This window comes from Typopeltis vanoorti, chromosome 10, assembly GCF_054136105.1.
Source record: "Typopeltis vanoorti isolate ZY-2024b chromosome 10, IOZ_Tvanoo_1.0, whole genome shotgun sequence".
NCBI classification, from domain to species: Eukaryota; Metazoa; Arthropoda; class Arachnida; order Uropygi; family Thelyphonidae; genus Typopeltis; species Typopeltis vanoorti.
Genome location: NC_143558.1, coordinates 60,899,086 through 60,913,888, shown reverse-complemented (window position 1 = coordinate 60,913,888; position 14,803 = coordinate 60,899,086). Strand labels below are relative to the sequence as shown.

General features: G+C 35.5%; 1 protein-coding gene across 1 annotated transcript in view; it reads right to left on the bottom strand.

Moving 5' to 3' along the window:
- Positions 1-14,803, bottom strand: part of LOC150102450 (dehydrogenase/reductase SDR family member 7-like) — a 209,943-nt gene that overhangs the window by 25,275 nt on the left and 169,865 nt on the right. Inside the window, exon 6 of the mRNA XM_090398772.1 lies at positions 5,096-5,215. Within this exon, the coding sequence (XP_090254898.1) occupies positions 5,096-5,215 (120 nt within the window). The remainder of the gene's footprint in view (positions 1-5,095; positions 5,216-14,803) is intronic.

The window sequence follows — 14,803 nt, the reverse complement described above, 5'->3', positions numbered from 1 at the left end:
CCAAGTTCCAACATAAAAATGTGCATAAGATGCAAGAAATAAGAAAAGTCTCATTAACTATATTACTGAGATTAAAGTTTCCCCACTGGGTGAGGATGCAAGGGTGTACAGAGAATTTGAAATTGGAAGTGATCACCATTTAGTTTAGAGCAGGATAAAACTGAATTTCTTATGGAAAAGATGAGTGTGTAAGAAAGCTTTCAAACAAATCAAAAACAGTTCACCACTGAGAGTAGCTCTCAGAGGTGAACTGTAGACTCGAATATACAAAACTTATTGAAGAAAAAATGAAAGAGATCGAAAACATGAACCACACCGTGGAGATTCTGTGCAAACTCTGAAAAAAACATCGATTGATTCAGCCGGACAGCATGTGGAAAAGTTGTCAGCAAGAAGAGAAAAATCAGAACTCCATAGTGGGCTCAGGAAATTAAAGAGGAAGTCAAAGAAAAGAAGAAAGCAGTTCCTGGCAAGTAAGTCAGCTTATGATCTTAGAGAATGCAGACAAAAATGTAAGAAAGAGAAGCACTGTGTAAAACTAGGTAAACAAAAGTCATAGGAAGACTTTTGTTAAAACAAAGAAAATAAATATCAGGAAGGTGGCAAAATATTCTGAGGCTATTGAAACGCTTAGAAATGGAGGAAAGAGTTCTGTAAAAGGAATCAGAGATGATAAATGTGACATGAAAATTGAAGAGAAAGATATTCTAGATGCATGGAGTAATAAAACTGAAAGGTTACTAAATGAAGCAAAACATGCAGTGACATAATAGTGGTAGAAATCATTCTCAGGAATCTAATCAGGAATATATATCAATATTTTAAGTAGAAAAAGCTATCAAAAACAAGAAATGCAGAAATGCAGCTGGATTAGATAATATTTAACCAGAAATGTTCGAATATGTAGATATAAAAGTTTTACAGTGGCTACACTGCATAATTCAGAAGACTGTGTCAGAGGGATAAATTCCAAATAATTGGAGTAGAGCTTTCATACTACCCATCTATAAGAAGGGAAATAAAACTGAATGTGAGAATTACAGAGGAAGTTCTCAAAAGTTTAAAAAAAAATCTGTGAAAGGTAAGCTTGAAAAAGAAAACCAGCTGGGTTTAGGCCAAATAGTAGTTGTCTGGATTAGATTTTCACTTTATGACAAATAGTTGAGAAATTATGAGACTGTAACAAGGATCTGTATTTAGGGTTTGCAGATCTGGAAAAGGTATATGACAAGGTGTCTGGAGAAAAATGATCAGTCTGGTCAGTCAGAAGAGCTGACAGAATGGTCGGTCTACTCAAAGTAGCAAAGTTAACATAAACACGGTATTTGATTGGCATCAGGTAATGATAACAGAGGCAGTTTATCTTCAGTAGATAATAAGAAGATATTTTTCATGCTAGTTTGAAAGCAGTGTACAGATTGTATTTGCAGAAAATCCTTGCTATTTGTTCAGAAGGCCCTTTAAGGTAGGGTTTGAAATCCTCTTCACATCAGATTGTAATCTTGCTGAAGGGTAATTATCAATTCTTTCCTGGATTACAGTTTCTTTTATATCCATTAGACAACAAAATGATTCATATTTTATTTAATTCTTGTGAAAGAAGGGCACACAAAGAGCAAATTGTATGTACTCTGTGTACATGATATTTGATAAAATCCATCTTGTATGAAGGATGATGATGTGAAGCTGGATGGATATATACCTGTCAATGAAGGAAAGCTTCCTGTAGATGGAAAATTCAATGCTGTCTGTAGAGTTACAGATTACTAAGGTATCCAAGAAGGAAAGCTGCTGTCAGGTTCACTTTCAACAGTGAACTTAATGTGGTTGTATAAAGAGTTTATTCTGTCCAAAAACTGAATTCTGTTTCAGAGTGGGACCAGACTCTAAATATATCATAAAACAAAATGTAGCCAGATACAAGGTTGAGGAAAAATTATGTCTAAAAGTTTGCTTTCCAGATACTCCATGAAGTAACCAGCCAAAACAAGTAAGATAGGACTGTCCATGGCTGTTCCTTCTATTTGCTGATACAATTGGTTCTACCAGGTGAAGTATCCTGCATGGATACTTCACCTAAAACTCTTCATGAGTGAAAGGCTTATTAGTTTAATATATAACTCATTTGTAGTGGACAGCACTAGGCAGCAGCTGAAAAAGTGAGGTCTTAGTTCAACTACCACAGTTGTGACCAAGACACATGAAACTATGCATGATGCTGTTTAACTCATTCTTGTATTAATATTTTGAATGATGCTCATGTTACAGTGAGCAAAATATGCAGGAGTTGGAAATAAATTCTAATTTCCTTAAAATGCGTTAAACTGCTTTTTTAAAAGTATCATTGTGTCTACCATGTTTCTATAAAATGTGTAGTAACTATTCTTGTAAAGATGTTGTGATTAATGTTCAGAATTAGGTCAAACACAAAGTCATTGAAAATTATTTTTGGAGTACAACTGTTGTGATAATGAATAGTGTTTCACAATCAAAACTGTACTATAGCAACAGTTTCACTTGTCTTAATCTTGCATTAAAATGGTCTTGGTGAAATCAAAATCACCTCATAAATTTTAATGGATACACTAAATAGAGATAGAAATTTTAAGAGATCCTGCCAGACTGATTGGCTGAATAGTTAGAGTATCCAATCTCCAACTAACTGGTTATGGGTTTGAATCCTGCCATGCATGGGTGGGTTTGTAATAATCTTTAAGTGGAGTCTAGAGTGGGGTTTTCTGAATAATGTAAAAAAATAAATAAATAAACCTTAAAACACCCATGAAACTTATATACTATGTATTTAGAACCTTTCATGGTGGAGATCACATAAAAAAAAATTATATTACATACAGCAAGATTATAATCATTTCAAATCATTAAGCCAATAAAAATACCATATATGGGCATATAAAACCACCTTCCAAAATTTCTTTTTGAAATGTTTATTTCCGCTATACTTGCTGTATAAGATGACCACAAATTTCACACTTACCACCAACTGCTTCTTACACACTAATTTTTCTTTAATGTAAGCAGAAATCACACCAGGTATTTTCGTTACTGTGATTTATGAATAATGTCTTCCCCTTCAAGAGGATTGGCACAATTGTTTGATATGTTGATAGTAGTCTTCAGTTTCATATATGATAACTGATGTGATCATGCTAGAAAGGTTTCATTAGGATTCATCACATCATCATGCATATCAAGGATTTAGGCCTAGCATGGCCTGTTTTGGCCTTAGAAGTCATCGTTGATTCTTTTAAGAGGACATCCTGGTTTTCTTTTTCCTAATGGCTTGTTTTGGTAATCTTTCTATTTTCATTCTTTGAACATGTTCCATCCATTTATGTTTATATTTTTTAATTTTTTCTATTACTGATTATTGGTTTAATTCTTTCATAATTTCTTCATTTCTTTTGTGATCAAATAGAGTACACTTTGCAATTTTTCTCATAAACTTCATTTCTGCTGTTATTAATCTTTGTTTGTGTTTTTGTTTTATTGTCCAGATTTCACTTTCCTACAATAAGACTGGTAGAGCTAATGTATTGTATACTTTTAGTCTGGTTTGTTTTTGAACTAGTTTTAGTTTAAATATAATCATGTGATTATGATTATATGTGATTATAATGATTATTATGCAAGCCTGGCTGGCAAAGTGGTTAACGTATCTGCTCTCGAGCCAAAAGGCTGTGGATTTGAATCCTGCCGTGGGCATGGATGTTTGTGATTGTCTGTGGAAATACTAGTGGTGGTGGTGGTTGGCGGTAGATGGTGTTGGAATAGTTAGCGAATTTGTGTGGTGGAGACAGAGTTGTACAGCAGGCGCCTGCCCTCAATGAGTCTTTGGACTCCCGGAGATGTCAAATAATAATAATAATAATAATCATATAGAGTTAATTACACCTGTTATTTTTAAATATTTTGCAATTTTTAGGTTTATAACTTTTTCATTTTCATATGTGATCATACATCCTTGTTCTAAGATCTTGTTATCTATTACTATTTTAGTTCTTACTGGATCTTGTCCATTAAAGGCCATAGTTTTTGATTTTTCTGTTGATATTATCATACCATAATCTTTGGCTATCTCATTTAGATCTAAAATAGCTTTCTGTAAGTTATCCTCAGAATTTGTAATTATTATTTGGTCATCGGCAAAAAGGAGTGTTTAAGTTCATAGTAAGAGAAAGTTTAATACCTTCATTAGGATTTAAACTAAAAAAAAATATTTGCTTACCATACTGAATACATTAGTTAAATACAAATATTCATTATAAAATATATTAATATATCAGTATATTAACATGCTAATTAATATAATATAATATAAAAGCAAAAACTTATCAGAACATTGTACATGCATCTAATACAGTATATCATGTAGGGGTTGGCAACTGCTTGATGTGTTTTCCATTGCTGAATTCAAGGATTCAGATTTTCTAAGGAGTATAAGATGATCCCTTGTTTTCAGTATTTTTTTTATTTTGTAATTTTAAATATCATCTTATATTAACATATAATGAAGGTCTAATTATAGCATGGGAAAAAAATAATCATTTATCAGCCTGTCTTGGTGTCTGCATTCCATCCCACTCTAGAAGTGGGATGGAGTGCAGAAAATGCTCATTTTTCCTGAATCTAAACTTTGAAAATTACTGTACTGCTGCACAGGAATATAGTATGCCCACACTTTGTAGAGCTTCGCTTGGCTTGGTGCCAAGAATAGTCGATTCATGCTGAAGGGGAGAAAGAAATGAAGGATGCACGAATTGGTTTCCAACATGCGAAATCACATGCTTTATAGATAAAATTTTCCAACTGTTATACAAGCAAAATAGTTACCACTTTAAAAACTACAATGATCATAAAAGAGAAGTTAATTTTCCAACGTCTAATAATAAACAACTCATCCCAGAAGATGGATTGATTACCCTATTATCAGAATGGATTCTCCTTTTTGTGACATGCGCAGAAGTGTCGAAGGGTCTCGAATCTGTGGGCGTACTATACAACCAAATATACATTGCATTACTATGATTTAATTATTTACACCCACCCACACCAATACATGATAATTATAACTTACTTTACTACTTGTTTCTGTAAATGCCCTCTCTACTATATTGGAAAAAACAGGGCCAGGACAAACAATTGTGACATCTATATTTTCAGGATACATTTCAGTTCTAAGGCATTCAAAGTAGCCCTGAAAAAAAAAATTCACCAATTTTCTGATATACGTTAGTATCTGATGGAATATGCAGATAGTTCATCTTGAACAAGTACACATAATGACCGAGTGACAATATAATTATTATATAATTAGTTTAATATAAAGAAATATAACTAATATAATAATAAATATTGTTATTATTTTCCTGACTTCCAATGAGTCACAAGACTCATGTTGGGAGGTCAACATTTTAAAGTCTATCATACCACTCCTTAAACACATCCAATGTCTACATGTTCAACCACTCACTCAGGCAATGCTTTCCATGCAAAAAATTTACTTCTTATCCTTTTACTCACCACTCCCTTTTGCAACTTCCAGGGATGGAAGTTGCAAAAGGGAGTGGTGATCTCTAATCTCTCTGATCTCTACCTGAGAACCAATATCCAATCCACTAACCTGATATCTAAACCCATATACTGCAATTTAAAAATCACCTTGTCCTTGCAATTTCCCCTCATTCTACCATATGAAAAAGCTCCTCGGTGCTAGCACAATAATCAACTTTCAACAGCTTAAATGTCTTGATCGTAACCCTCCTTTGTCTTCTATCCACCAAACTCTGCAATCAGCATGCTTTCAGTCTGTCCTCATAATCAACATTCTACAGTCCCTATATCATTTTTGTGATCCATCTCTGCATTCTCTCCATGGTTACTTCATCTGCTTCAAATCCTAGTGACCAGATCTGAGCACAGAAATCCAGATATGGTCTGATCAAAGCTTTATACAATGGAACCACCACACTTTTATATCTTGGGATTAATGTCCTCCTCAACATTGCAACAATTCTCTGAGATGTCTTCACCACCTCTGCAATATGGCCTCAGAACTTCAAATCTCCATCACACAATCATCCAAGGATCCCTTTCTTCCTCCAATATAACCCCACCAAATGAGTATGAATCATCCCATCTGTGGATCCCAAATTTTAAAAGCTCGAGTTTAGTTGCATTAAACTGACATCCCCATTCATTTGCATACCTTTCCAGCCTATTCAAATTCTCAGTACTATTACGAATAACTCTCCCAAGCTTCACATCATCTGCATACAACTGAATATCTCCCTATAGTCTTGCGACATTTGAATGAAGTATTATAATATATAAAATATCTTCATTCACAATTTAACAATATCATTCACATAAAGAATGAACAGCAATTGTCCCAGTACTGAACCCTGCAGAACTCCACTTGTAACCTTCTTACTTCCTGATACCCCCCCCCCTCCACCATATACAACTCTCTGATCTCTAATCTCTACCTGAGAACCAATATCCAATCCACTAACCTGATATCTAAACCCATATACTGCAATTTAAAAATCAACTTGCCAAGTGGCACACCCTGTCAAATGTCTTTGAATAATAATAAATTACAATGTATGCCTTACCCTCATCTACTGCTCTTGTTACTCTATTGTAAAAGGTTAGCAGATTACTAAAACAGGAGCGCTTTTTAACAAGTCCATGTTGGTCTACCTAAATAATATTGTCCTAGTCTGCCCAATTCTTATATGAGCTTTTATCTATTTCTCCAAAATCTTAACAACCAGAAGAAATACAAACAGGCCTAGAGTTTGATACCTCCATTCTAATGCACTTATGTATTCTGAATACATCCTCTTCTTTCATTTCTAACACTCACTATCCCTCTAGGAATAAAGCCTGCTGTATCAGGATGAAATCTTCTAATAAAGTGATCATTAAATAGCTCAACTATGTCATTTGCTTTGGTCACCTGATTCCCAACTCAATCCAGAAGGAAATCTGTTCACTAATATTTTCCCTCCTACTTGTGACATAGCAAAAAAAATTCTTGGGATTCTTCTTGGATGGCAGTACTGGTCTCCTCTCATATTTTAATTTTTCACTCCTTACACTACTAGTCACTTTCCTAGCCTGAGCCCTATATTCCTCATGCAACTGTTCTCCAACCTCTCTTTATGTCTTCCATAATCTGTTTTCCTTCTACAATTCCCCTTCTATTTCTCTTGTTATCCATTTGACACCAAATTACTTTATCTTCTTCACTCAAGGTATACAAGCTGCCATTGCTGTCAACAACTTTTTTTTAAGTATCTCCCATGCACTAATGATCCCTCTTTCTTCAAATTCTTTCATTCATTGTAGTGCTCCAAGCTGGTTTCTAAGTCTATGATAGTTTGCCTGCCTTATAATTCCACATAAATTCTTTCTGTTTTGATACCTCCACATGCTAATTCATCTTCTACGTCAGGACTACATGATGACTCACACCAACGGAGGACATATATGACATCTCAGCCACAATCGGATCCTCTGATCAAAACAAAACTCTTGATCCTTGTGTTTCCTCCACCACATGCTGTCTAAGGCAGTTGCCACTCAAAAAATTTAAAATTTAATTTCCTAATAACTTCATGCTGTCTCCTCTGCCAAGGTTTATAGCACTGTAATTGAAATCGCCAATAATGATCACTCGCTTTGTACTTGCCAAACTAATTTGCCTAAACATAGCCAGCTGAGTGACTGTCATGTGGGCGCCGGAAACTTACAAATTTTGCATTTGTAAATACAAATTTGATGTTTTTTTGTAAATATTGGTAAAATATATATACATATGGTTAAGACTTATGAGGTATGAGTTATAAGTTATGAACTGAGTTATGTATTATTCCACATAATTGAAAAAATAAAGACTAAAAATAATCAAGACCTAATGATCTAATCTTAGCTGTATGAATTTGCCTCTGATATTCTAATTTTCGATAAATTAAAAAAATTTATTTTTTCGAAGAATTGTTCATTCAAAAAACTTACTTTCGAAGAATTCATTTTTCAAGAAATGGTTTAAAAAGAGTGGCCTGACAATGATTTAGAAATGAAAAGGTATAATCACACAATATTAAAATAAAGAAAAAATAGTTTTTTAATTCATCTATTAATATTATTTTGTAACGAACAAACATATTTATACATGTTACATGACAGCACAGTGGTAAAAAACACTGACTATGCATGTAGTCAGGAATACATATCCATATTTGAAGTAGAAAAAGCCATCAAAAGCCTGAAATGTGGAAAGGCAGCTGGAGTAGATGATATCTGAGCAGAAATGCTCAAGAACTGAGGTATACAAGTCTTACAGTGGCACGAATTCCAGATGATTGGAGTAGAGCTCTCATAGTATCAATATATAAAAATGGAAATAAAACTGAATGTGATAATTACAGAGGTATTTCATTACTGAGTGTTCTTGGTAGGATATATGCAAGTATACTTAAGAAACAGCTGAGAAAGAAAGATTGTGGAAGAGAAGCTTGGTGAAAAACATGCTGGATTCAGGCCAAATAGAAGCTGTCAGGTTCAAATTTTCACTTGACGACAGACAGTTAAGAAATCATAGGAATATAACAAGGATCTGTATTTGAGTTTTGTAGATATGGAAAAGACATATGACAAGGTGCCAAGAGAGATGCTATTTGTTATATGGCATCAATGGGGACATTAGATCAAGCAATACTCAGTCTTTATTTGAGTTGTAAGTCAGCAGTTAGAATTGAAGGAAGTAAAGTACATGACGGTGGTTTAATGTTAAATCCGGTGTCAGACAAGGATGTACATTATCTCCTCTGTTATTCATTATCTATATGGATCACATTATGAAGGAAAGCGGTATTAAACCTGATATCAAAATTGGCGATGTTAATCTCAGCTCTTTGCTTTATGCAGATGATGTTATACTTGTAAGTAAATCTGCTACAGGTCTGCAAGATTCCCTGACTAAATTGAATAACTAATTGAATAATAGATATGGTACAGAGGTCAGTATTAAAAAGACAAAGACAAAGAAAATAGGCAGAAACATTGAAAATATCAACTGCATTGTGAATGGAGAGAGCTTATAGAACAAGTAAAACATTTCAGCTACTTAGGCACGATTTTTAGTGAAGATGGTAAATTAAATATGGAAAAGATGACAGAATCAACAAAGCTGGTATGATAGGAGGTCAACTGAATAAATTATATGGAATAAGAGAGAAATTAGCCAAAACACTAAATTAGCTATATACAAGACAGTGTTCAAACCAATTTTAACTTATGGGTTAGAAATAAAACACTTGACCAAAAACTAGAGAGCACAGATTTGAGAATCTTGAGAAAGATTAGGGGTGTGAGCAGATAGCACCAATGGCAATATCATATTAAAAATGAGGATATTAGGAAAGAACTTGACATTGTCAGCATCCAGGAATGTGTTAGCAGAGCTATCTCAGGTGGTATGGTCACTTCAACAGAATGAGAGAGGAAAGATTAGCAAAACAAGTGTTCTTTGCCAGGTTGGCAGGAAAAAGACCCAGAGGAAGATCAAGATATACGTGAATTGATACAATAAAAAGTGCCTTAGAAGACAGAAATATAAGATATGATAATATTGGAGTCTTGACAGGTAACAGACTGATTTGGAGGAAATTTGTAGATAGGAAGTTAGTAATGATGTAAATTTTTCATGTAGTACTGTCATATCCTATACACCCTTTGAGGGTATATACCAGGAATTTGATGATGATGATTCTAGTAATATGCAATACCACGTAAATATTCTGTTATATTTTCTCTATCGAATTTATAACTTTTTGTCAAAATATATTTTTCATCGTAAGGTTGGCTTCATCATAATGTCTACATTTGTGCTAATGCTGAAAACCTGCTACTGATCTTTCATAATCAAAATCGTATGTTTTTTGAATTTTTTGTAGTCCATTTATAAAAATTCATAAATTTGGATGACTTGTGCTGCTGCCAAAGCTCAATTGCAATTTTCGATGACAGGCCTCCTCAAAATTATGGAGCATTGGTTCTATTATACCTTAAACGACCTATGTAGGTGTTCATAAACCATTCTAAAATTGGTTCAAATTCATTGGATAGATCCAATAGCTGTAGATCCAGAAATGAGTTGTTGTGTTTGTATACCAATGCTAGAAGTATAAGAAACAAGGCGGATGAAATGGTTGCACTAATTGCATCTGTGCACCCAGAGATTGTCGGAATAAGTGAGACATGGTTAGATGAGGATGACATCCTGACAGGAATAGAGATGGAAAGGTATGATGTGTTTCGTGAGGATAGAAGGGGTAAAAAGGGAGGGGGAGTGCTATTGATGATAGAGAAAGAGTTATGTCCATACAAGGTAGAGATGGAAGGGGGAAATGGGGCCAGTGGTTTTGAGGCAGTATGGTGTGAGATAGAGGTGAATAGATTCAAATACTTGGTGGGATGTTGTTATAGACCTGGTAATGTGGATGGTGGTGATAGTGAAATGTATAGTCAAATAAGCCAAGCAAATAAGAAAAGGATGATCATTATGGGTGATTTTAATTATGGCAATATAGATTGGAATGAAGAGATAGCAACTGGAAGTAAAGAAAATGAGTTTCTTGAGTTTTTGAGGGATAACTACCTCAGACAGTATGTAACAGAGGGCACAAGAGGATTAAGGGTCTTGGATTTGGTCATCTCATCGGAGGATGTAATTATCAATGAGGTATCAAATCATCCACCAATTGGCGAAAGTGACCATGAGGTGATTACTTGGGTGGTTGCCAGCAGTGCAAGGACCCCTGTGAAAAAAGGGTATATGTGGAACTACAAGGGGGGTGATTATGAAGAGCTCAGGAGACAGCTTGCAGGTGTAGCATGGAATGAGGAGTTAGCTGGAAAAGAGATCAATGCAGCTTGGGGGATTTTCAAAAAATATTTAGTGGATGCAATGTCTAAATGTATACCACGGGTGAGAAGGTTAAATAAGTTAGGTGTGAGATGGATGAATAAAGAGATTAAGCATGCAATACAGAGAAAAAGGGCATTGTGGAGGCAGCATAAGAGAAGTGGAAGTAACCAATTTCATGAGTTCTACAAAGACCAGGCAAGGAGAGTGACTTGGTTGGTGAGAGTAGCTAAAGAGAGGTATGAACAGCAGTTAGCTAATGAAGCTAAAAAGAATCCTAGGGAGTTCTTTCGATATGTAGCCAGCAAAAGAAAGAATGATTATGGAAGGATGACATTGATTGGAGGAAATGGTATAAAGACAGCTGTTGCAGAATGTGTGGTGGAGATACTTAATGAGCAGTTCATAAAGATCTTTCAATCTTGTGAATGTGACTTCATGGAGAGATTAAGAGCAGTTGATGATGGGGAGGAGAGACTGACTGTAAGTGAGCAAGAGGTGTTTGGGGAGTTGAGTAAACTAGATGTAAATAAGGCTGTGGGACTTGATAATATATCACCGCGTATTCTGAAGGAATGTGCCAGAGAGTTGACACCTGCCTTGACATATTTTTTTAATACGAGTCTTGCACTTGGTCAAGTCCCTAAAGAGTGGAAGGAGGGCAAGATTGTGCCACTTCATAAAGGAGGTGATCGAACTCAAGCATCAAACTATAGGCCTATCTGTGTGTCAGGTGTTGTGGTTAAGTTGTTGGAGAAGCTTGTGAGAACTAGGATCCAGAGTTGGGTTGACAACAATGGTATAATCTTTGATGGACAGCATGGATTTGCTAAAGGGAGGTCGTGTTTTAGTAATCTACTTACTTATTACAATAAAGTGACTGCTTCCTTGGACAGAGGAGAAGGATACACAGTAATATACTTGGATTTCGCAAAAGCTTTTGATAGAGTGCCTCATGATAAGTTGACAGTCAAACTAGAGCAGATGGGGTTGGATATTAGATTAGTGCATTGGATTGGAGACTGGCTATCTGATAGGTATCAACAAGTTGTGTATGGGGGTGCAATATCCAGGAAAAGGAAAGTCACTAGTGGAGTGCCTCAGGGATCTGTTTTAGGGCCATTACTATTTAACTTGTATATTAATGATATTGGCGAAGATTTGGATGGAGATATTCAGTTGTTTGCAGATGATGCAAAGTTGGGACGAACCATAAAGAGTAGTGAAGATGTTGTGGCCTTGCAAGAAGACTTGAATAAATTGAGTGATTGGGCAAGCAAATGGGGATGTGAGTTCAATGTTGCAAAATGTAAGGTTTTAAAATTTGGAAAACAAAGATGGGATGCAGAATTTATGCTTGGTGAAAATATATTGTTGGAAGTAGAGGAAATAAGAGATCTGGGAGTGATAGTGGATAAGGATCTAAAATTTAGGGGTCACATCGCCAAAATTGTGAAGACAACACAAAGACTTCTGGGAATGATGAGGAGGACACTGACATGTAGAAGTAGGGAGATTCTTGTTCCATTGTATAAGGCTTTGATTAGGCCACACATGGACTATTGTGCCCAGATTTGGTCACCTGGTTTTCAGAAGGATGAAGAGATGTTGGAAAGGGTCCAAAGGCGACTGACTAAGGTAGTTTCTGACCTCTGGAATGTCGAGTATGAGGAAAGATTGAAAAGATGTAATTTGCAGAGACTAGTGGAGAGAAGGAAGAGGGGAGATATGATAGAGACCTACAAGTTGGTAAGGGGTTGCTATAGGATCAATGGTGGAGAAGTTCTACAGCGAATAGTGGGAGATCAGGGGAGAACCAGAGGTCATCCCTGGAAACTGTATAAAGAGGGTGTGAGTAGGGGAGTGAGAGGCAGGTTTTTTTCGTGCAGAGTTGTGAATGATTGGAATGCCTTGCCTGAGAGTGTGGTGTCTGCAGGGAGTTTGAATGTGTTTAAGACCCGGTATGATGAGATGTGTGTGAGATAAAAGGACCTCCTAGATGAGTCTTTGACTCCATGAGGTCTTGTTTAATAATAATAATAATAATAATAATAATAAATGATTCTCAAGTTCAGAAATAGCGTAAATTATATCTTGTTCTGGAACGAAAGCAAGTGAAGTGATAATTTTTAAATTTAAAGGGAATTGCACATCGGAATTGTATCTGGTTAAAAGTGTGCATGAAGCTAAATGCTTATGAAGATTTTGTACGAGATGAAAAAAAGTAACCATTTATGTTAGCTTGGGGAAATACTATACATAAAGCTTGATGAATGGCAATTTCATAATCAACATTTATATTTTTGGGATCTGGTAATGGCCACATTCATGTATTATATAAATAATTTTGTGTATGTATGTTTCAAGAGTCTTATTAGGTAGTAAACAATATAAAACACAGAAAACAGGATCTCCATCCTTTCTAGCCAAAATAACACAAATATGAGCAAAAGAGGGGGAGAAAGTAAAAATGTGCCATTCACAAATAATTCATTCATTCTTTGGCTCCACATTGCATGACTTTCACAACCAAAAATTAATATTGTCATTATCATATAAACAAAAATATTTATTAACTAGCTGACACATTTTTTGCATGGGACATTCAATATAACTTCTATACAATTTCTTATCATACTGGGGTAACATGCTCCCTATCTTTCCTCGGATACATTTTTGCACTGTGTCTAACATCAACCTCAAATCTCATGCTACACGATTCACAATACCTCACGGGTCATTCATCCCAACCATTACTATCATATCCTCCACATTTTCACCTCTCTTTTGCCAGTGCCACTCTACTCTGCACACTCCAAATCATCGAATCTCCATACAAGATACTCTAAACAGATTCATTCATCCCTCTCTCACTGACATCCCTGACTCTTCCAATCTCTCTCTCTCTCTCCCTCTCATCTCTCTATCCCTTGCTTCCACACTCTCAACTTTCTGAAATTTCCTCTCTTCCACTGTCTTTCCACTTCTCTTGCTTCTACACTCTTTCAACTTTCTGCCATTTCCACTCTTCTCCTGTCTCTTCCATTCCCTCTCCTCCTTTTGTCTCCCTTGCTGTCTGATGCCATTCACTTACACCTACTCTCATTCGTCTAGCTCTAGAAAACCTCCCCATCCTCCTAGTATCTTCATTCATCCTCCTCAATTCAGTCTTCATTCCTTCCATCTCCTTGCTCAGCCATTCTATTTCTCTCTTCATACATCCTGCTTTCAATTTACATTCACTCACACACACACACGCAGTCATGGCCATCAGACAAAACATCTCCATCTACTATACTGCCCCGGGTTAAATCCATGTGCATGTCTTTAATATCCCCCCCCAACACACTTCTGGTATTCACAAACTAAATTTCACTCATTTCTGAAGCACTATCTACTGCTGCTAAATCTGAATCAAGATAAGTCTTCCAGGGACTCCCACTGCCTACATTTCATGCACACACACACACATACACATTTTTAAACAATGAGATGCATACATAACGCATGCATAGCAAACAACAAAATCATCAATTATGCTATGAATAACATAGTCTTTAAATGGTAATGGTAATGTGAATTGTTAAAACTGGCAGCCATCATTATGAATACAATCTATACAGTTGGATACAATACTGAGACAATAAAATCCTAACAAAATACCACACAAACATAAAAAAAAAAAAAAAAAAAAGTAAAAACCAGTAAATATCTTTCCTTACTACTAACACTTATCTTTTTTTTTTTTTTTTAAAGAGCTCACAACATGCATTGCCTCTGTCTTTGCACACTAACAGCATTCCTCCTCCCCAAATATTTCCCAACATGTTTCACACATTATAAGTAACA